We start from the raw sequence: 21724 nt of genomic DNA, 5'->3' as shown, positions 1-21724 counted from the left end.
TGCATGCATGATTTCAGGGCATTTCATTCCAAAAATGAGTGTGGCAAAAGTCGACCTGCTGGTGGCACTATAATAAGTCAATGTGAAAAGAGTGGCATTTGTTCCTTGACCTAGTGGGAATGTGTGTGCAGAATTTCTCTGTAATCACAAGCGGCGTTCATGATGGAAGCCAATGTTAGGCAATTAGGAGGGAATATGAAATATCAGACAGATGCGTCTTCATCAAATGACTATGGAGATACTGTGTACTGATTGGCGTGATTTCGGTGACAGTACAGGCCAAAAGTTTGTTTCACAAAAATTGACCTTCTGGTGGCGCATGTGAAAAATGTGGAGCAGAGGTTCTGAATTGGTATCCAGGGAGTGTGTGTGCACAGTTTGGCAGCGACCGGGCCAACGGCGCCGGAGTGTAGCTGGTAACAGACAGACGGGCGGGCGGGCACGCGCGCACACACACACACACGCACGCACGCACGCACGCACGCACGCACGCACGCACGCACGCACGCACACACACACACACACACACACACACAGACAGACAGACAGACAGACAGACAGACAGGGTGCAAAACATAGTCTCCCCATGCCTTCGGCCTGGTGGAGACAACAATCCTACAGTGAGAGGTGAGAGCCACAGGGACAGAGTCAACAGAGTGTGCTTTTTGGTGCATCTAGATGAAAAAACCTGCTCCATTTCCCCGCTGGAATGGAAACTCATCTGTCACTACATTTGTCATTCTTTTCCATCTCCTGTCCAGCATTCTGGGATCAGGGACTATAATTAGACCAAGCTGAATTCTAAAATGACTCAATAATAAAACAAACCCTACAAGACTGCAGCTCACTGTGATTACACGGCATGCATGCTCCGTCTCCTGGACGTTCACACCAAATTATTAGATTGCACGGATTGTCGGAAGAATGCGTGTGTGCATGTGTCTGTGCGTGCGTGCCTGCGTGCGTGCGTGCGTGCGTGCCTGCCTGCCTGCGCATTGTTTAGATTTCCAGTCGGGAGTGTGGGAAAGTGAGGTCTGAGAGAGAGCGAGCATTTCCAGTTCCATTTTTTCCGAGAAGTGCTCCACTGCTCTGACAATTTCCAGGTGATCCAGGCAGCGCCTGAGCCTGAGACCACGGAAAAGTTGAAGTGGGAAAAGCTACTTCACACACACTGTTCTGTAGCTGCTGTTTGGTGAGCAGCATGGGCAGGGGCGTCACAAGGGGGGGGGGGGGGGAAACGTGGGACTGAGTTAGGTGGAGGGGCCTTAATTGTGTTATACTTTAGCTATTGAAAAATAGCAGATCTACAAGCTCACAGCGCGGCACTCTGTGCCGCGCTGTGAGCTTGTATATCTGCTATTTTTGAAAAGTCGTGAAAATGTGTGCAAATCTTTGAATATATGTATTTTTTAAGCGGACATTTGTAACTCAAATGTTGCTTCTGGGGGGTCCCTGGAACTAAATATTTTGTGATGGGGGGGTCCATGGCCAAATCCATATCATTTTGGGGGTCCTTCACATGAAAAAGTTTGAGCACCACTGACATAAAAACATTGTTTTTTCTAAAAAGATTTGATATATTCAAAGACTTGCACAAACCTTCACGATTAAAAAAAAAAAATAGCAGATCTACAAGCTCGCAAGCTGTGAGCTTGTATATCTGCTATTTTTCAATAGTTAAAGCACACAATAATTGTGCGGGGGCCCGCAGTGAATCCTTGTACCCAGGGCCCAGAATTTGGTGCGACACCCCCGAGCACGGGGACGGGGACGGGAGGGAGGGAGGGGGATGTTATGTGTGCCGTCTCTCCAGGCAGGGGCAATCCCTTATGATCCCTGGGCATTAAACCCCCCCGAGGCATCCAGGCCAAGGGCCACACGTTGACGCAACAGCCAAGCTGAGTCAACACACCGCAGGCAGGCAGCGGCGGCGCAGAGCACACAATAGCTGGCGTGACAGCCAAGCGAGCAGGCAACCTTCAGGGGGGGGGGGGGGGGGAGGAGGGGGTGGAGGGCAGTGGCGTTCAGAAAAAGGTAAGGTATGGCAACATGACTGGTGTCTTACTGTCTTGAAGGCGTGCGTGCAAGACATCAGTCATGTTGCCATACCTTAGCAACAGGCATGATACATGTATGTTTTTGTTTGTTTGATTGTTTTTTGTATTATTATTATTATTTGTGCATTCTTGTTTCTTTGTTTTTCTTTTTCTGTATAAAATTGCTTGTGATATTGATTTATACAAAGATTTCTAAAGATATGTTCAGCATTTCTTCAAATGTGAATGTCAAAAACTATGTCAAAAGCAATAAAAAGTATTAATCACAAAAAAAGAAGTAGATTCTATTTTTTCCCCCCAAATTTTCTATGGTTTCTTGGGCTGGATATGGCAGCCTGGAACAGTTGTTCAAGTGCGGCTAAACTTGGCATAATATAGTAAACGTGCCACAATTAACAATAATGAATTGCACCTGTGCAGCTGACCTGTGGAACCTGGGAATATAAACCATTCTGTCAAGATGGGGAGAATAAAAGTGTGGAGAATATAATTATAATACCTTGTTAAATTTTGCATTTGTAGTTATTTTAATGTAATTTAACAACATAACCAGCACAGATAGACAAAGAGACATTCATGGATTTATATTTTAAAGTAACTTGTATTCTCCCCCCTGGACCCAGGGTATGGCAGCTGCATACCCCTGCCATACCCAATTGACGCCCCTGGTGGAGGGGGGCGCGACGTCGGTTGCACGGGGGAGAAGATAGCGTCCCAGCTGAGCGCGCAGCGACAGGCCAGCTGAACGCACAACGGCCAGACCAGCTGAAGGCACACACAACGGCGGGTTAAGGCAGTTAATCCGTGCCAGTGATTGTAGTGTTGTCTTAGTTAATCCAGCCGAGGCCCCCTGGGTGACGTACCCACGGAGCCCTCTGTGCGCGTCAACACGTGAGCACTCCTGAAACACTGCACAAAAAACACTGAGTTGTAATTTAACTCCAAGAGTTTGGAAGAGTAGGGATGGAGCTCAAAACAAGGGACCACTACAAACCCGATAAAGTGTATTGTTGAGTAGTACCTGGTATCAATAAGCTTTGGGCTTATCAAGCTTGTTATCGAGCATATTGAGGGTATGCGCGTGACATCGTCATCATACCCGGAAGTTATGCAGAAACGCCCACTGAATGGCAAAAAAACGACAGTACTTTCTGGTCTTGACAGCCCATACATCCAAACAGAAAACCCCGTCTGACTGCATTAAACAGTGTTAAACCACATTAAACTCACTTTGCCACTCAACTTGCCATTCACTTTATGCATGCGCATACCCTCTATAGCGGCCATGACATCATGTTTGGACAATCAAGACAAGAGGCAATCAAGAAATTATTAAAGTAGTACCATTCATAACATAAAGCCATTTAACACTTATTGCACACTAATGAATGATTGTTTTAATGAAATGTAATGATAATATTTGTTACTTTTGTGTTGTCAACTGTCAACTTCATAGGTGGTGGTGGTCAGCCACAAACTCAGTCACAACAACTGGCCAATAAAAAAAGATACCAGTTCTGTACAGAATTTGTCGTCTCACATCTTTCCACAAAATATTAGAAAACGCTCAATAGCGGGCTGGATAAAAGCCCGGCTCAATAAGCAGGATCGATAATGTGCTCATTATCGATATAAATTAACAAGCTCCATCCCTATCGAAGAGTGCCGCTTCGCACTCTTGGACTCTCTGGGTCATTGGGATAACATTTCACTCCAGTTCTGCTTATGTCTCCCTGTCCTCCGAAACGGGGATTATAGAAGCATTTGTGGGATATATATACTGTAGAAGAAAAATAAAACAAGGCCTGGAAATGTTTGGAAAAGATAAAACATCAGGAATTATCCCCCTTGTTGTTAGCAATGCGAAACTGGCTCGGAACTCCGATGACATGGGGAAGAAGTCAGAAGTTGCTTTTCACCGAATAAAAAACGCAACATGCTGAATTAATTTGACAGCTATAAAGGAAAATTGGAATAATATGCATAACCTAAGTCTTGTATAATTTATTGGACAAAGTGTGCGTTTACTGCACACACGCATGATACAGTATTTCCATATGGGGGCTACGCAAGAACCCATTCTTAACGTATAACATCGTTCATTATGTCAGCTTGTGAATTCACCGCACTCCCTAGTTGTTAAGACGCTCAGACCTGCAGCCTCTATCACTCTGGCTTTTAACCACTTTAAGCGTTATTTTATGCTTTAACTATTGAAAAATAGCAGATATACAAGCTGCGAGCTTGTAGATCTACTTTTTTTTTTTTATCTTCAACATTTGTGCAAGTCTGAGAAGGATTTAGTCTAGAAGACATAGAATCGGGTCAAAAATATTCTAAGGTTTTTGAAAAACACATGTTTCTACGTCAGTGGTTCTCAAACTTTTTCATGTCAAGGGCAAGTATTTGGCCACCGACCCCCATCTCTAAATATTAAGTATCAGGGACTCCCCAGAAGCAAATATTTGAGTTACAAATATTCACTTTAAAACAATATTTATTCAAAGATTTGCACAAAATGTTCACGACTTTTCAAAAATGGCAGATCTACGAGCTTGCAGCACGTCTGTGAGCTTGAAGGACCACTTTATTGTTGTTTGGGACACGATCAAGACAATCCTGAGTTATTTTTTGTGTTCAATCTGTGTCTTTAGATATTTTAGTATTTCAGCATGCTGCAATGCATTTTGCATCATATGACGCATCGTATGATGCAATATCATGCTACAAAGCATCATTGCATCATGTGATGCATCATATGATGCAATATCATGCTACAAAGCATAATATGATGATGCATTGTAGCATGCTGAAATACTAAAATATCTAAAAACACAGATTGAACACAAAAAAATAACTCTTTGTGTAAGATTGTGTCGATCGTGTCCCAAACAACAATACAATAAGATCTGGTTTTGTCCCAGAGGTGAAGTCGTCCTTATTATCTGCTATCTTTCAATAGCATCGTGTATAAACTAACTCCAGACCTGAATGGGTTAAGACACCAACTATCTGTGTCCACGTTAGTCCAACGTTGTTATATAGAGTGGGAGTCGATCCACAGAAAAACCCAAAGCACATCATGGAATGCAATTACGCAAGTGGCCGTCCTCCAATCCTGAATCTCCTCCTGCCATCTCCCTTGTCAGTCTTAATGCATTCAGACCGGCCCTTGGCCAGTATTTCATAGAGGGCGTGCGCATGCAAAGTGAGTGGCAAATCGAGTGGCAAAGTGAGTTTAAAGGAGTAGTTCACCCCCAAAATGATTTTTTTTCCCTATTGATTACTCGTGCCATGGAGACTATAGAGTATTCCTAAGACAAAAAATTGATTCGAGTAAATTTACCCCCATTGATTCCGGATGGGGACCCGTTTCGAAACGGGTCCCCATCCGGAACGAATGGGGGTACATTTATTGTTATCACATTTTTGTCTTAGGAATGCGACAAAAAACAAAAAATATTGTTGAACTCTAGTCTCCATGGCATGAGTAATCATTTTGGGGGTGAACTACTCCTTTAATGTCGTTTAACACAATCAGATAGGACTTTTCTGTTTGGATGTTTGGGCTGTCAAGGCCAGAAAGTAGTTTTTTTGACACTCAGTAGGCGTTCCCGCTTAACTTCCGGGTATGATGATGATGATGATGATGTCACGCAAATACGCTCTATACGTTGGCTATTCAAAAATAGCAGATCTACAAGCTCATACAGCCCGGCACCAAGTGCCACGCTGTATAAGCTTGTACAGTAGATCTGCTATTTTCTTTTTTTTAATATGAAAATGTGTGCAAAAGCTTTGAATATATATATATATATATATCTTAAAGCGAGCATTTTGTAACTCAAATCTTTGCTTCTGGGGGGGTCCCTGGAACTAAATAAATGTATTTTGAGATAGGGGGTCCGTGGGTCAAATACATATAATTCTAGGGGTCCTTGACAACCCCTGATGATAGAAACGGGAGTTTTTTCAAAAACATTAGAAGGATTCAGAAGACATTTATAGAATCAGGTCAATAATATATTCAAAGACTTGCACAAATCTTCACGATTTTACAAAAAAAAAGAAAAAAAAAAGCAGATCTACAAACTCGCAGCGCGGCACTCGGTGCCGCGCTGTGAGCTTGTATATCTGCTATTTTTTGTATAGCTAAAGTATAAAATAGTGGTTAAAAGCAATCTAAAGCGGCACAAAGGCGTTCCCGGTCTGGACGTCTTAATCCTGCAGAACCAGGGATTTCTATCCACACACTCAGCATGATGGATTACACTCCAGACGGCTTCCACCCGCCGTTTCGTCTCTCATGGAAAAACCTCGCATGGAAGCTTGTTTTTTTTCCCGTCTTTCCTTCGCCGAGCGTCGCCTTGTTCGTTCGCACACCACAACTCCACACTTCAAGTTCTCATCCCCCCCCAGAAGAAGAGATATGCGTCTTATGTAACACTCATAGATGGATGTCCTTATGTCTTATGTAATGTAAACGCCTAGGCTGGCATCTGCCAACAAAATAAAAATCATGCCCTCCAAAAGGAAGATGGAATGGGTGTCACAGAGGATACGCTATGCCAACGCGCCGTGCCAGCACTGAGCACGCCATGCTTATCCTTCATGTTATGAAACCAAGAAGGGCTACTTTTTATTTCTATTTTAAACCACGCCAAACCTAGCGAACCCGATTCCCCCCGGAGAACATTCAGTGAAAAGAGCTGATCTAAAAGCTCACGGCACGGCACGCCACGCCACGTCGCCAAGCCACGATGTGTCGCTATGTGTGATTGGCAATTTTATACAGATATTGATATTTAGTTTAGAGGGGAAAAGGAGGGGGCCTACAGCAGGCTCGGCTGCAGGATGACATTACTGAGGGGGGGCAGTTGAAAATGGCGAGGGGGAACATCTCATTTTTATATATTAAAGCTATACTGTGTAAGTTGCTCAACTTGTGGTCAGTAGCTCTATAGCAAACCTCGGTCGCGTCCGCGTCTTTCGGACGTTTTTCGGTTCTCACACCCCCGCGTCTGCCTCCACCTCGCCGAGATCTATCTTTTGAGGGGTCCCTGGTTGCTGTGCGTTCAGCCATTCCGGAGATACACTCCTTCACCCATGCTTCACCGTGCACCCGAGTATAGAGACACACGGGAGACTACAAATATGGCCGCCCTAGCGACCCCACTCCAAGATGCGCTGTGATTGGCCGGCAGTGTATAACCCTCGCTGTGATTGGCCGGTAGTGTGATGACGCAATTTTTCCGCGAAAACCGGTCCCCGGTAGGGATCATAGAAAACATATAAAGAGAAGGCTTTAGAAGCTGAAAATAACGGAGTGGGGGTTCTAAAACTTTAGCGATTTAACAGTTAGGACAATTTTAAGATTTGTTTTATAAAAAAAGTTACATGGTATAACTTTAAAACAATATATATTTTGTTATTGTCGAGGGGAAACCTGCTGCGTCCAATACCGTTGGTTTTGTATTCATCATTTTAAAAATGATTTAAACTAGTGAAAATAGCCGATCTACAAGCACACAACGCCGGAGATACAAAGTTTCTGCCCGACAGTGACGATATAAAACTTAAACTGAGGGGGCAGGATTTGCAACTGAGAGTGAAAGGCCGCCTCTGGCCCCCCCATGGCGCCGGGCCTGGCCTACAGTAGAGGGGTGCTCCGTTCAACTAAGCATATGGGATTTAAGAGGGTAATGTCTGCCACTAGAAGGATGGTAGCTACATGTGAGATATCTACTCTGAATGATCCGTTGGCCTTTGCTGTTTTTTGAGGGCACAAAAGCCAAATGCCATCAAATAAAACAAGTTCATGTCCATGAATTTAATTCTTATCTGCAGTGAAATAGATAAACAATGGTATTTACAATCTGATCCATGCTCAGCCCTGCACCAACAAAGTCACTCACTGGATTGGTTTAAAGATGGGGACTCGGGGGAGTTACGATTTCAGAATCTCAACAAAAGACACTGGTGTCTACATGACAAGAAAGAGACACTGGTGTCTACATGACAAGAAAGAGACACTGGTGTCTACATGACAAGAAAGAGACACTGGTGGACAAGAAAGAGACACTGGTGTCTACATGACAAGAAAGAGACACTGGTGTCTACGGTCTACTTATTGACAAGAAAGAGACACCCGTGTCTACTGTCTACTTATATAATATTTTTAGTTTTTCGTCGCATTCCTAAGAAACAAATTTGATTTCAATAAATGCATCCCCATTGATTCCGGATGGAGACCCAAATGCATTTGAGTCCCCATCCGTAATCAAAGGGGGCACATTTACTATAATAAAACCCCCCCAAAAAAAAAAGAAAAAAACAAAAAAACATTTTGGGGGTGAACTACTCCTTTAAGGCCACTGTGGCCTCAGGTCATGCCATTGTTTTGAGGGGCACAAGGCCAAAATGAGGGGCAACGATGGCCATGGCCTTCATGGCCTCCAGGGAATTCCTACCCTGCTGGAAACGCTACTAGCCATACGGAATTCAAATCTTCATTCAAATGCTGCCACCCTATAATGCTAGAATGCTTAAACTATAATCTGTCGCACAAAGGAGTCGCCCGCTGAACAAGCCGTCTACATGCTCATATTTTTGCTTACATTTTTGGCAAGCAACACTGACATATTCCGAACTATAAATCAGGCTCTATAATATCATATAATAATCTCCACTCTTCCCAACTCAAACAGTCTTTAAAGACTTATAAAAGGACGTCACTCATAATTATTGTAATTTCCATCTTGATGACTTCAGTGTGAAATATCTATGCATGGGAAGCAATGGAACGGCTCACCTCATGCAATGTCGTTTTTAAAATAAACATCCAACTATGCCGCGGCCAGGAAGATGTTGCAGTGACATTATAAAAGGGACGACTAAATCTGGAGACGACGTTTAAAAGGATGCTTTGACATTCCTAATTTTAGCTTGGTTATTTTCTTTATCAGTCACTTGTCACACTGCAGGGGAAAAGGTTTCTCCTGCGGGGGGAAAAATGTTCCACGTTTTGTTTCCTTAAAATGATTTGTTAGCAGTGTTAGCATTCCTCCAGGAAGTCAAGGACTTTCATTTTCCAACAAATGTCACACTGACTACACAGTATAACGGTTTAAGTGCTGGCGCAATCGGCCTTAATGCTGCCTCGGTAAAAGAGAGATCAGACTTAAAATGCGATCCAATCGGATATAATGCGTTGTCCTTTCAGTTCAGTTTGTACAGTCTGTACCAGTAAGACTCCCTAATCGGTCGCATAGACAAACTTTAAAAGGCCTGGTGGTGGCGCTAAATGGGACAGATTCATGTTGATGACATGAGTGTAGACATACTGTGTACCGCTTTGCGTGATTTCAGGGCAAAATCTGTAGGAGCAGTGTCCAAAAATGTGTTTTGCAAGAATCGACCTCATGGTGGCGCTAGAAGAGGGCCATGTGAGAAATAAGGGGTGGAGGTTATGGTTTGGCAGCCAAGGAATGTGTGTGCAAAGTTCGGCATGGATTGGGGCAACGGTCGCGGAGATATGAATTGGGGAAAAGTGTGACGTGACGGACAGACTGACAGACTGATGACTGACTGACAGACAGCCGCTGGAGTCCTTTCAGTTCAGTGTATACAGTATGTACAAGCAGTTGGTCTACTGTTTATGTACTGCATGTGTCAATTACATTACAAAGGTCGCTGGGATAGGGACTCGAACCCACGACACACGGTCAGGCATCAGAGCCTATATGGGGTATGCGATTGGACCGCAAGTCCAGCCTTTTTAATAGTTCTGTGGATGTATTATTTTTAAGGCTGGGACTTTAACTGATTAATTGCGATTAATTAATTACAGAAAATTAACGCGATTAAAAAAATTAACGCATTTTAATCGCACTTAGTTTTTGCACCACATAACCTTCAGTTTCGGGCATACCGATCATAGCGATGCACCAACCAAGAAGAGACAACAAACGCAAAGCAAGAAGTAGCCGATCAGAGCGCTTTGCTTGGCCCAGTGGATGCGTACAACAGAATGTGTTTTACTTGAAAAAAAATGCTTCTCAGGTCAAATATTGATGTGCGATTAAAATGTGATTAATTGCGATTAATTAATCACAGAGCCTGTAATTAATTAGATTAAAAATTTTAATCGCATCCCAGCCCTAATTATTTTATTTGTACTACTCACATACAGTAAACGTATACTCTACATACCCTTTAATATCCACAATATGGTCCAGTAAACATATACTCTACATACCCTTTAATATCCACAATATGGTCCAGGCCTGGGCTTACCTTGTTCTGTGTGATGCAGTGGACGGCTCTGCTGTGGGCATCGGGCACCTCTGATGCCACCGCACCCTTGTTCATGTCAAACACCTGGATGGAGCGATCCGAACCACAGGCCAGAACCATGTCTACGGAGGTGCTAAGGACCATGACCATCGATCCAATACAGGCTACTGTACCTGTTAACAAAATCAATAACCAAAACCAATGCATAGCTATTTTTTCCAGGACCTTCCAGGACCCTTGATAAATACCAACACTTTTCCAGTACTGGAAAAATATTTTTCTAATTTCAGAATATTTCCAGGAATTTCATGACAGTGGGAACCCTGTAAACAACAATGGCGGCGGGATCACCTTTCTGATCGTTTTTTTTCAGCACTAGATCTACTTTCTATTTCTATGTCTACAACGGGTGCAAACGAGGCTCACTATACAGCCTCTCGATTTGTAATGGCGGCACCCGCTCGGCTGATTTCTTTTCCCGCGACTCTATGAGAGATACACCCGTCTTTTACGCGAGATGGCGATTGGAAATAATGGATGGATATTGTTTTATGAAATCGCAAAGGTAGTGTACTTTGAATGCAGGGAACAGAGTATAAAAAGTAGGCAGTAAAAGAGTTAATAGCAAAAATATATAGAAATTATATTTATGTACAATCTATCTCCACACTATTACAACTCTATTCCCTGGTATAACAGCAACAAACATTTGATTCATATTTGAGTTAATACCTGCTAATAAGAATCCATCCACAGTTCAAGACAGAACAACTTTGATGTTGAAATTGTGTCTGTGGACTTTCGTTCCTTCCTGAAAATGTCTTAAAACTCTACTCCACTGCCAAGCACGGTAAATAGTGCCTAACTACCAAAGAACGCTATTGATGCCTGACAAACAAAGAACGCTATTGGTCCAGACCAAGCCCCCAGAACGGCTTGTAAACATTGAAGCGGTCCTACTGGCCAAAGCTGGAACTTCCGGCGGGGTGAAACATACATGCACGAGCATAAGAGAGCGCCGCTGGGGTCTACAATAGGGTTCAATGGACGTCGACGTCGTTCGTGACGTCATTACGTGTCGACGGCAAACATTTTGGCACATAATTATGTGCCAATTTCCCCCAGAATGCACCTGGATTCAGCTACTTCCGCATGCTTCAAAACGCCACTGAGCACTTCATTGCATTGAAGTGAATGGCTGGGGGCGGGGCTGTCCGTCCTCTATTCTTTTAATAACTCTATGGTCCAGACATACAGTAAATAGTGCCTAACTACCAAAGAACGCTATTGGTCCAGACATACATGTACAGTACGGTAGCTCTAAACGGGCTTCGCACGGTTCGGTGGATTTATTAGAAAGCAAATGTATTGTAAAGCTTTAACAAGGAGCTGGACTGGAGACATTCCTGAAGAATTAAAGAGACTTGGATCGTTTACAGGTAAAGTCAGCTGTGGCGGCCCTGGGGGGGGGGGGGGGGGGGGGGGGGGAACATTGCGGGGGTCTTATGCTAAAGTCTGTGGTTGATGAGTCCTCCAGTACATGAATAAATACGACTGGTTCCCACAGAGCTAGGTGGATATACAGCATGGTTCTAATTGTACAAACAAGTCAGTGTTTTTGAGCGCTCCTACATCTGGCTCTGTGTGTATGTCTGTCCGTGTGTCCGTATGTCCGTCCCGCAGAGCTTGGCATTGGCGCTTAAAGGACCATTTCACTTCTGTGACAACCGGATCTTATTTTATTGTTGTTTGGGACACGATCAACACAATCCTGAGTTCTTTTTTTGTGTTCAATCTGTGTTTTTAGATATTTTAGTATTTCAGCATGCTACAAAGCATCATTATGATCATATAATGCTTTGTAGCATGCTGAAACAAAAAAAAAGAAAATAACTCAGGATTGTGTTGGTCGTGTCCCAAACAACAATAAAATAAGATCTGGTTGTCCCGGAGGTGAAATGGTCCTTTAATGAAATTATGTTGTAAAAGGCAGCGCTCACTCAGGGCCGGACTGGGACCATAAATCCGGCCCTGGCATCTTGGCCCAGACCGACCCACCACAACCGGCGCGCAAACCGAACATAGAAGATCTACAAGTCCACAACACATCCAGGCAGCGATGCGTTGTGGGCTTGTATCCTGTTAAATGTTTGGGTGGGACTCCTGGGCCACAGTAGCCTGTGATAGGGCTACTATAGGCTGGTATTCAGATGATAGACAAGCCAGTGGGCCAATCATGTGATGTCTCTCTGCTCTGTGGGCCGGTGCTACTGAAGGATTGGCCCTCTCCACTTAGTGGCCGCCCAGTCCAAAGATTACTGTAATTATCCTAAAGTGGTGGCATATGCCCGGTGCTCACTTCTCCCTGGGTGTGATTTTAAAATGAATAAAATGTTGTTTGAAGCAGAGCGTGTTAATAGAACATAACTAGAACATCTGCAGTGGTTGGATGTGATTAGGGATGGGACGATAAGCGATATTATGGTTTATCGTGATAAAAAACACTTACTATAATCATATCATGGATATTTAATTTATCGTGATATCGTCCTCTGTCATGCATTGGGTTCAATTCACCTTTTATTTGCCGAGCTGCATATCCGGTACCATTTAAACCCTCTATAATTGGTAAAAGGTACTTATAATATACATAGTTGATGCAGTCTTTATTCATTCTCTATCAAATGTCTTTGCCAAAAAATAGCCGATCTACAAGCTCACAACGCGTCGTGTTGCGACACGTTGTGAGCTTGTAGATCTGCTATCTTTTGGCAAATGTTCCGCCCCAGGATAATGGATTTTGATTATCTCGATAATATCGTAAATCGTTATTTATTTTGTTACAATAATCGTGATATGAAATGTTCATATCGTCCGATTCCTAGATGTGATTGGTTGAACTTTGGTCTCTCATTCAGGGGTCTTTGAGTTCCAGTAGGACATAAAGGCTCTGAGGTCATTCATGGTGTTAACTCGATGAGTGCCAAGGGCCACAAGAGGGCGCCAAAGTGCCAGACATTCCCCCATAGACCACTGCTGTAACATACGGGGACCCACGCAGCAGTGGATTTTCATTTCACGTTGACCAGTGGAATGAAAATGACCCGGATGAAGGTGCGCTACAAGATGGCTATAGGCTATCACTCATTTTAGAAGCCCGATTTGCGGCTATTTAGCCGCAAAATTTTTTTTTCGCATCCATAGGAACACAGTTCAGAGAAAATGAGCTCAAAAGATTTCACAATGTATTGGATTAGGCGGCGCGATGCGGCGGCGTTACCCGATTACGGGCCGGTGGAAAGAGATCGCGGTCGGCGGCCTGGATGAAAATTTAGATGGAGGCTTGCTGAGGCCTCCGATTAATTAATTCATTTTATTTAAAAAGAAAAAAACGAACTAGTTCGGTATCAGCACCCCGGATACGTTGCGCCGCCGACAGCATAGATTGAGTTTTTTTGGGGGGCTCTAAACTTTATTCTAAACCATTTTCAATGGAATAAATCGTCGGAACATGTAGCATGGCTCGTTGGAAAGCGTAGGACGAGCCAGGACCACCCACGTCTCTACAAGCAGCTCAGGGTAAGTAAAATAGCAAAAACCCGAAATTGTTCGGTTAATAAAACATTTCTTACAGCAACAGTGGGTATAAAAGGATACAGGAGAAGAAATCGTTGATGGCAGACATGGCAGTGATTTCCGTTGCTGGAGTCTCCAGGCATCTCACCAGCTTGAGGACACTCCTCTGGTGATATCTGTGAGAGAGAATCATTATTTCAGCTGTGCAATGTCTTTTGAAATGTATGTGTTTTACTTTTAAACTATCTACTTAATGTTGGACCCATTTAGTACGGGAACGCAAATCTGTGTCACTCTAGATTTTAACCACTTTAACCATTATTTTATGCTTTAACTAAAATAGCAGATATACAAACACACAGCGAGCTGCGAGCTTGTAGATCTGCTATTTTTGAAAAATCTAGAACGTTTGAATATTTTGACTTTTTTATTTTATTTCCTCTAAATCAGTGGTTCTCAAACCTTTTCATGTCAAGGACCCCCAAAGTTACATGTATTTGGCTGCACAGGTCCTGGGACCAGGAAGTGAGCCAGAGAGGTTGTGGTTAATGTGGTCAGCATTCTTTACTGTCTGAGCCAAAGAGGCGCTCCAACGCTGGCTTAACTACTCTACCACCTGAGAAGGCTTCAAGCGCTCTCCATCCTGGCCTGAGGCTTAGTCGCTCCACGCTGCAGCAAATCCTGACACGTGTTCCTCAAATACCAGTACCCATCTTTAGGACTGTTATTTGCGCATTACAAGTGATGAAAATCTGCATTTTGGGTTAGGGTTACTAACTTACACTGTCATAACACTGTTGCTTGCTGAGAATACCAGCTCAGTGGCCTTGTGGTTAGAGTGTCCGCGCTGAGATTGGGAGGTCGGGGGTTCGATCCCCAGGCCGGGTCATATCAAATACTTCCCTGTGACATACTAGCATCATGTCCAGGGGGTGTACAGTACTTGTACATCATATGTCCAGGGGGTGTACAGTACTTGTACATCATGTACAGGGGGTGTACAGTACTTGTACATCATGTACAGGGGGTGTACAGTACTTGTACATCATGTCCAGGGGGTGTACAGTACTTGTACATCATGTACAGGGGGTGTACAGTACTTGTACATCATGCTGCCTCACGCTACAGAAACAGGAGATAGGCTCCTGCCCTATGGACCCCATGACTCTGAAAGGATTACTTACTTACTTGCTGAAAATAGCAGATCTTCTATTTACGGTGAGCGAGAGTGTCTAGACTCAGTAGACTGACACACATCTTTATAAATCAGATTTTAACATATTTCAAACCACCTAGAAAAGTGCAAAAAAAATCTGATTTGCCTCCCCCCTGGCCAGCCGGGGCGCCTGATGGAGGGGAAAGGAACTGGAATAACGTGTTCCTTCCACACGCTACGTCCAAACCGGGGAAATCCCCACTGTCAGGTGAAAAGAAGCAACTTGAACTCCTCATGCATAGAAGGAAGCATGAGGTCAGTCCGTTGTCTCCCCAGGCACGGCAGAGGGAGAGCAGAGCCCAGTAAAAATAGGCAATAGGCACTGGGTGAAAATGGGTTACAAAAATCGTGGAGAAAAAAAATCTCATTTGGACTGCCAGTTTGAACATTAATAAATATAGCATGCGCTTATCCAATCATGTGGAGAGTGCATTTATATAAAACCCAAAGATCATCCCTCCAGCAAACTGAAGCCCCTGCCCTTTTATCCGTCTGTAAAAAGTGCCCTCTCCAGACCATGAATGCAGTTTTCTATGGTGAAAGAAATGCAAATGCCCTCTTGATATGCAAATGCAAAGGGCCTCTTTCCATGCCATACCTGAAGGCAGCATTCAGGAGACAATTTGCCTTGTTTGGACAATTGCCTTGTCTAAACTCTCCTGAACTCGAAAGCAGCATCTTACGTTGAAATCAAGAAATGTGTAGAAATCAAGCATCGAAAATAGCCAACCTCCAAGCTCACAACGCGTCGCAGCGTGACGTTTAGAGCTTGGAGGTCTGCTATTTTTGATATTTTCACCAAAAGGCCCTTTTAGAAATGTCAGCCCCTGCCTCTCTAACACTCTCCAACAGCTCATCACATCCCCATGGTGATGGCTCTGTGAGAGCTAAAAGCCCAGCAGCCCCTGGGCCTCCTCCCCTGTCCCCTCCACAGCCCCTGCATGGTGACAGCTCTGACTGTTCACAAGTTGCACGATGATAACAACGCTGTTCCACTGATTGGGACAGGAAGAAGCAAACATGAGCTCCTGCTGCTGAAAGACTATCCGGACCCTTTTGGCTTCCATTTCCATGGCCTGCGGTGAAGCCCCTGACAGCTTACAGTACACAGCCTTACAGGGCAGCCTGGGTGGTGTTGAGTGTCAGTACACAGCCTTAAGCCCCTATCATAGTAGGCACCGCGGTGATAAGCTATCCACCGCGATGGCCGTGTAGTCTTTTTAAGTCATAAAACTACAACATTACGTCATTACTCGCGGTGAAGAACTATCCACCGCGAACCTCGACACATCTCTCTGTTTTTTGAAGCGGTGAAAACCGCTTCCTATGAGTGGCTTTGTGTGTATCACGCCCATATATGGTCATTTTAGTCCAGAATGAACAGGCTTTTTCAAAAACAGAATGTCCGTTTAATTACCATATATGGTGATCTCAGTCCAGAATGAACAGGGTTTTTCAAAAACACAATGTATGTCACCTCATGTCCATATATGGTCACTCCAGGCCAGAATGAACAGGTTTTTCCTGTCCCGTACGTGCAACATATCAGTCCAGAATGAATAGGCTTTTTCAAAAAGCAAAATGTGTGTCCCATGTCCATATATGGTCATTTCAGTTCAGAATGAATAGGCTTTATCTGTCCTGTACGTCCGGAATATGTGTGCGGCGTCCCTCCCGGTCAGATGAATGGATACTTTGAGGATTGGTCAAGCTTCACATGATAATTTGGCCTTCAGGTTTTATCTGTCTTGTACATGCAATAGGTCTCACAAGAGTAAATACATTGAAAATCTAGCAGAAGTTGAAAAATTTAGTAGGCCACAAAGATAACAGAAACTGAAATAATTATAGAGGGATGCAGTTGACAAACAACTAAGAGACCAGCAAGCAGGACTTTTTATATATTTTTTAAAAACCTATTATACCGTCTGTCATACCGGCTCTCCAGACAATTCTATACTAAGATTCACCGCTTCACTTCGAACCGAGGTTTGATTTTTACTATCAGACAGATCGGCCCATCACCCCGTTCACTGATTGGTCGATCTAGACCAGTCAGTCACAGTGATAGGACTTCACCGTGACTGACCATGATGGCCTCCACTTGTTTTCTCGCTTTAGGTGGATAGCTGATCACCTAAAATGTGCGGTTATAGGCTCTTCACCACAGACTCTGATAAGGGCTTTACAGGGCAGCCTGGTGTTGAGTGTCAGTGCGCTGCTGTGCTCGTGGTGAGAGAGAGAGAGAGACAGACTCCCATATCTGCTGGGTGAAGTACAACAATGTGCAAACACAGCAGCAAGATATGTGAGCTGCTGTGATAGGAGAAGGATAGCAAATGGAACACAACCACCTTAAAGACTACTGATCATTGTATATATCCCTACTCTGCCTGCATGTGTATTGTATTATAATTGTGAACATTGCTGCTTTGGCAATGTAAACATAATTATGTTTTCTCATGTATGTAGATATATAGTCCTTGATTGTATTTGGTTTTCTTATTCCTTGAATTTGATGTACTGTATATACAGAGGCCATAACAAGGGTGTTAAAATGTTTTTAATTTGATGACCGGGGCAGGCTTAAATAAGATTAATCTTCTGCCTGCTCCCTTTCAGTTCATTTATGAATGATGTATAAATAAAATAAAGTAAATTGTATGTAATGTAAAAAAAGAAGAAAAAAACATGAATGAAATGAAATAAACAAAATGAAATGAAATGAAATGAAATTGTTCTTTTTATGTGTAAGCATTTTGTCAATGTTGCTCTCAGAGCAGCATGAATGATATGCATAGATGACCAATGTTACATTGCTGCTCTGGGGGCACTTTGTTTGGCCTTATAGCAGAATTAGCCATAATCAATGAATAATTATTGGGACTATTACTAGCTCTGCTTACCTTCTGATGTCATCTCGTGAACGGTCCAGGTGACACAGATAGAGGGACAGAGAGGGGCCGGACGCCACTAACAGGAACTTGTCCAGGTAGTAGAACTGAGCAGCCTTGATGGGTTTGGAGAACTGGCCCGCACTCTGAATAAGAAAACAAAGGTAATATTACATCCACTACAACAGCGGTGTACTCAAGTACTGTACTTAAGTAGAATATTGAGACACTTTTACTTTACTTGAGTATTTCCATTCTTCTATACTCCAATACAGCTCAGAGACAGCTATTGTACTTTTGCTCCACAACAATTATTTGAAAACATTAGTTACTAGTCACTTATAATTGCAAAAACATACCACTTCAGCCCCATTTAAACTGCGACGCGGTGTGAGCTTGTAGATCGGCTATTTTCAAACATTTTGTACTTTTGATGCCAATACTTATATACTTCTACATTGCAGAATTGATACTTTTACTTAAGTAATGTACAACATTTGAGTACTTTTTCCACCATGAGTTTGAGTTTATGAGCTTGTAGATCGCATATTTTCGCAGAATGTTCCCTCCAGAATAAGGATGGCAGGGGTTCATGCGTTTAACATAAATAAACTTGTATTATTAATGATTTCTTATTAAACTCTGAGGGAGCGACTATAAAATGTATTTACTGTATATGCTACTGTAGTATTTACCCTCTCTGTCACGTGAGAATGATTTCAGGCTGAGAGCCTTGCTTCAGGGGCGTCAATTGGGTATGGCAGGGGTATGCAGCTGCCATACCCTGGGTCCAGGGGGGAAAATAAAAGTTACTTTTAAATATAAATCCATGAATGTCTCTTTGTCTATCTGCGCTGGTTATTATGTTGTTAAATTACAGTAAAATAACTACAAATGCAAAATTTAACATAATGGTCACTTTAACAAGGTATTATAATTATATTCTCCACACTTTTATTCTCCCCATCTTGACAAGATTGTATATTCCCAGTTTCCGCAGGTGCAATGCATTATTGTTAATTGTGGCACGTTTACTAACATGCTAAGTTTAGCTGCACTTGAAAAACCATTCCAGGCTGCCATATCCAGCCCAAGAAACCGTAGAAACCTGTGTAAAAAACTATAAAAACTTGGTTTTTTTTTCAGATCTGATCAGATCGTTTTTTTTTCAGATATCGAAAAATGTAATGCCTCTTTTCCATGAGGACTCCCATCTTTGCCATACCCTAGCTTTTGCTGAACTGACGCCACTGCCTTGCTTGCTAACCACAGTCTCTCCAGTGAGTCAGTGCCCAGTGAAATCAGAGCTGAACTCTAATAGAGATGTATTATAAAATAAATGGCTAAAGTTGGAGCCGACATACAGATATGAACACTTAGGTTGTGTTTATGGGTTGCAGAGTTATGGGGGCACGACCAAGAATAATGCTGTAATTCTTTCATTGTTAATCCGTTTTGCCTGAAAATAAGACTCAAATTACTCTAAAGCTGAACATGAACCACTTAGGATACAAAATACTAGCCAATCTACAAATGCAATGCGTCGATTGGCTATTTTGTATTTTTGACCGGTGCAAACCGCTCCTACATCTGGCCGTGTGTGTATGTAGGTACGTACTGCATGTCCCAAACTTGGCTCACTGGCAAAACTTTGCGGGACTGGTCAAAGGTAGGGTAAGTGATTTCATTTAATTCAAATTCAAATAAAAAAATGGGTCTGTGTTCTGATAATACTAGTTACTATAGAGTGTTATGTTCTGATAGTACCCGTATTTTCCGGACTATAAGGCGCACTTAAAAGCCTTTAATTTTCTCAAAAAACTACAGTGCGCCTTATAGACCAGTGCGCCTTATATATTGATCATTCATTGACATTGACATTCCTTTTAGCACAGCTCCATCTGTTGGATGCATAACGCAACGGTAGCGTCTATTATGTGCGCCTTATAGTCCGGTGCGCCTTATATATGAAAACAGTTCGAAAATAGACCATTCATTGACAGTGTGCCTTATAGTCCGGTGCGCCTTATAGTCCGGAAAATACGGTACTAGTTACTAGAGTGTTAGGTTCTGATAGTACTACTTACTATAGAGTGTTATGTTCCGATAGTACTAGTTACTATAGAGTGTTATGTTCTGATAGTTCTAGTTACTATAGAGTGTTAGGTTCTGATAGTACTACTTATTATAGAGTGTTATGTTCCGATAGTACTAGTTAGTTACTATAGAGTGTTATGTTCTGATAGTACTAGTTAGTTACATGGATCTGTCCCATATAGCGCCACCATCAGGCTGATTTTTTCAAACACATTTTTGTACACTGCTCCTACACATTTTGCCCTAAGATCACGCTGCGACCTGACGGTCGCTTATCTCCCGATTAGGGAGTCTTACTGGTGTTCTGATAGTACTAGTTACTATAGAGTGTTATGTTCTGATATTACTAGTTACTATACATGGGTTGCATTTGTAGTCCTACACCAGCCATTTTGAGGACCAACACAGGTGTTTTAATAACGTAGAACATTGGTTCTATGCCAATCAGACAAATTGAACACCTGTGTTGGTCCTCAATATGGACGATTTAGGACTACAAATGCAACCCATGAATAGAGTGTTATGTTCTGATAGTACTAGTTAGTTACTATAGAGTGTTATGTTCTGATAGTACTAGTTACTATAGAGTGTTATGTTCTGATAGTAATATTTACTATAGAGTGTTATGTTCTGATAGCACTAGTTACTATAGAATGTTATGTTCTGATAGTACTAGTTACTATAGAGTGTTATGTACTAGTTACTATAGAGTGTTATGTTCTGATAGTACTAGTTAGTTACTATAGAGGGTTATGTTCTGATAGTACTAGTTACTATAGAGTGTTATGTTCTGATAGTACTAGTTACTATAGAGTGTTATGTTCTGATAGTGCTATTTACTATAGAATGTTATGTTCTGATAGTACTAGTTACTATAGAATGTTATGTTCTGACAGTACTAGTTAATATAGAGGGTTATGTTCTGATAGTACTAGTTACTATAGAGTGTTATGTCATGATAGTACTAGTTACTATAGAGTGTTTGGTCCATATTTGGACTTCAGTCTTATCTCCTGTGAGGAGAATAAAGCAGTTTGAGTTGCTCCAAAAAAGAAATGTTGGGTGACAGGTTTTCCTCCAATCAGGATAGAGCGGGGCCTTCCTCCAATTATGGTCGAGTGGGGGCGGGCCTTACGTGCACCAATGCCCGGCATAACATTAGTTACTAGTTACTTTGTACATTTTGATTATAATCACAAATCAAGTACGAATTAAGTACATTTTGATATCACTAGTTTTGTACTTTTACTCAAGTAAAAGTTGGAATTCTGAACTTCTACTTGTAACAGAGTATTTCTACAATGCAGTATTGATACTTTTACTTAAGTAAAGAATTCTTTCCACCACTGCGTGCACGGGTGTGTGTGTGTGTGTGTGTGTGTGTGTGTGTGTGTGTGCGTGTGTGGAGTGGTAATATGGTTCTCTTCAACTCCCAGGGGACACGCGAGGGCCTCTCAGGGCCAAAACACAAACCACCTGAGGGGCCATTACTGCGTGATTCATCAGGCTCTTTACCCAACGCAGATTTATGGCAGAACCACGCTTCAACTGCTGTGATACTTTTTTTAGCTGACACACGGAAAGGAAAT

At 42.6% G+C, this 21724-nt stretch overlaps 1 protein-coding gene across 1 annotated transcript in view; it reads right to left on the bottom strand.

Annotated features, from left to right (window-relative positions):
* The window catches only part of wdr27 (WD repeat domain 27), a gene marked incomplete at both ends in the record, with an annotated part of 197280 nt that overhangs the window by 102422 nt on the left and 73134 nt on the right, over window positions 1-21724 (bottom strand). Inside the window, 3 exons of the mRNA XM_080740095.1 lie at window positions 10353-10474; window positions 14010-14104; window positions 18051-18184. Coding sequence (XP_080596221.1) covers window positions 10353-10474; window positions 14010-14104; window positions 18051-18184 — 351 coding nt within the window. The remainder of the gene's footprint in view (window positions 1-10352; window positions 10475-14009; window positions 14105-18050; window positions 18185-21724) is intronic.

This window comes from Nannobrachium achirus (assembly GCF_963921795.1).
Source record: "Nannobrachium achirus genome assembly, chromosome: 13".
NCBI lineage: Eukaryota > Metazoa > Chordata > Actinopteri > Myctophiformes > Myctophidae > Nannobrachium > Nannobrachium achirus.
The sequence above is the reverse complement of the archived record's forward strand: the minus strand, read 5'-3'. Positions and strand labels throughout refer to the sequence as shown.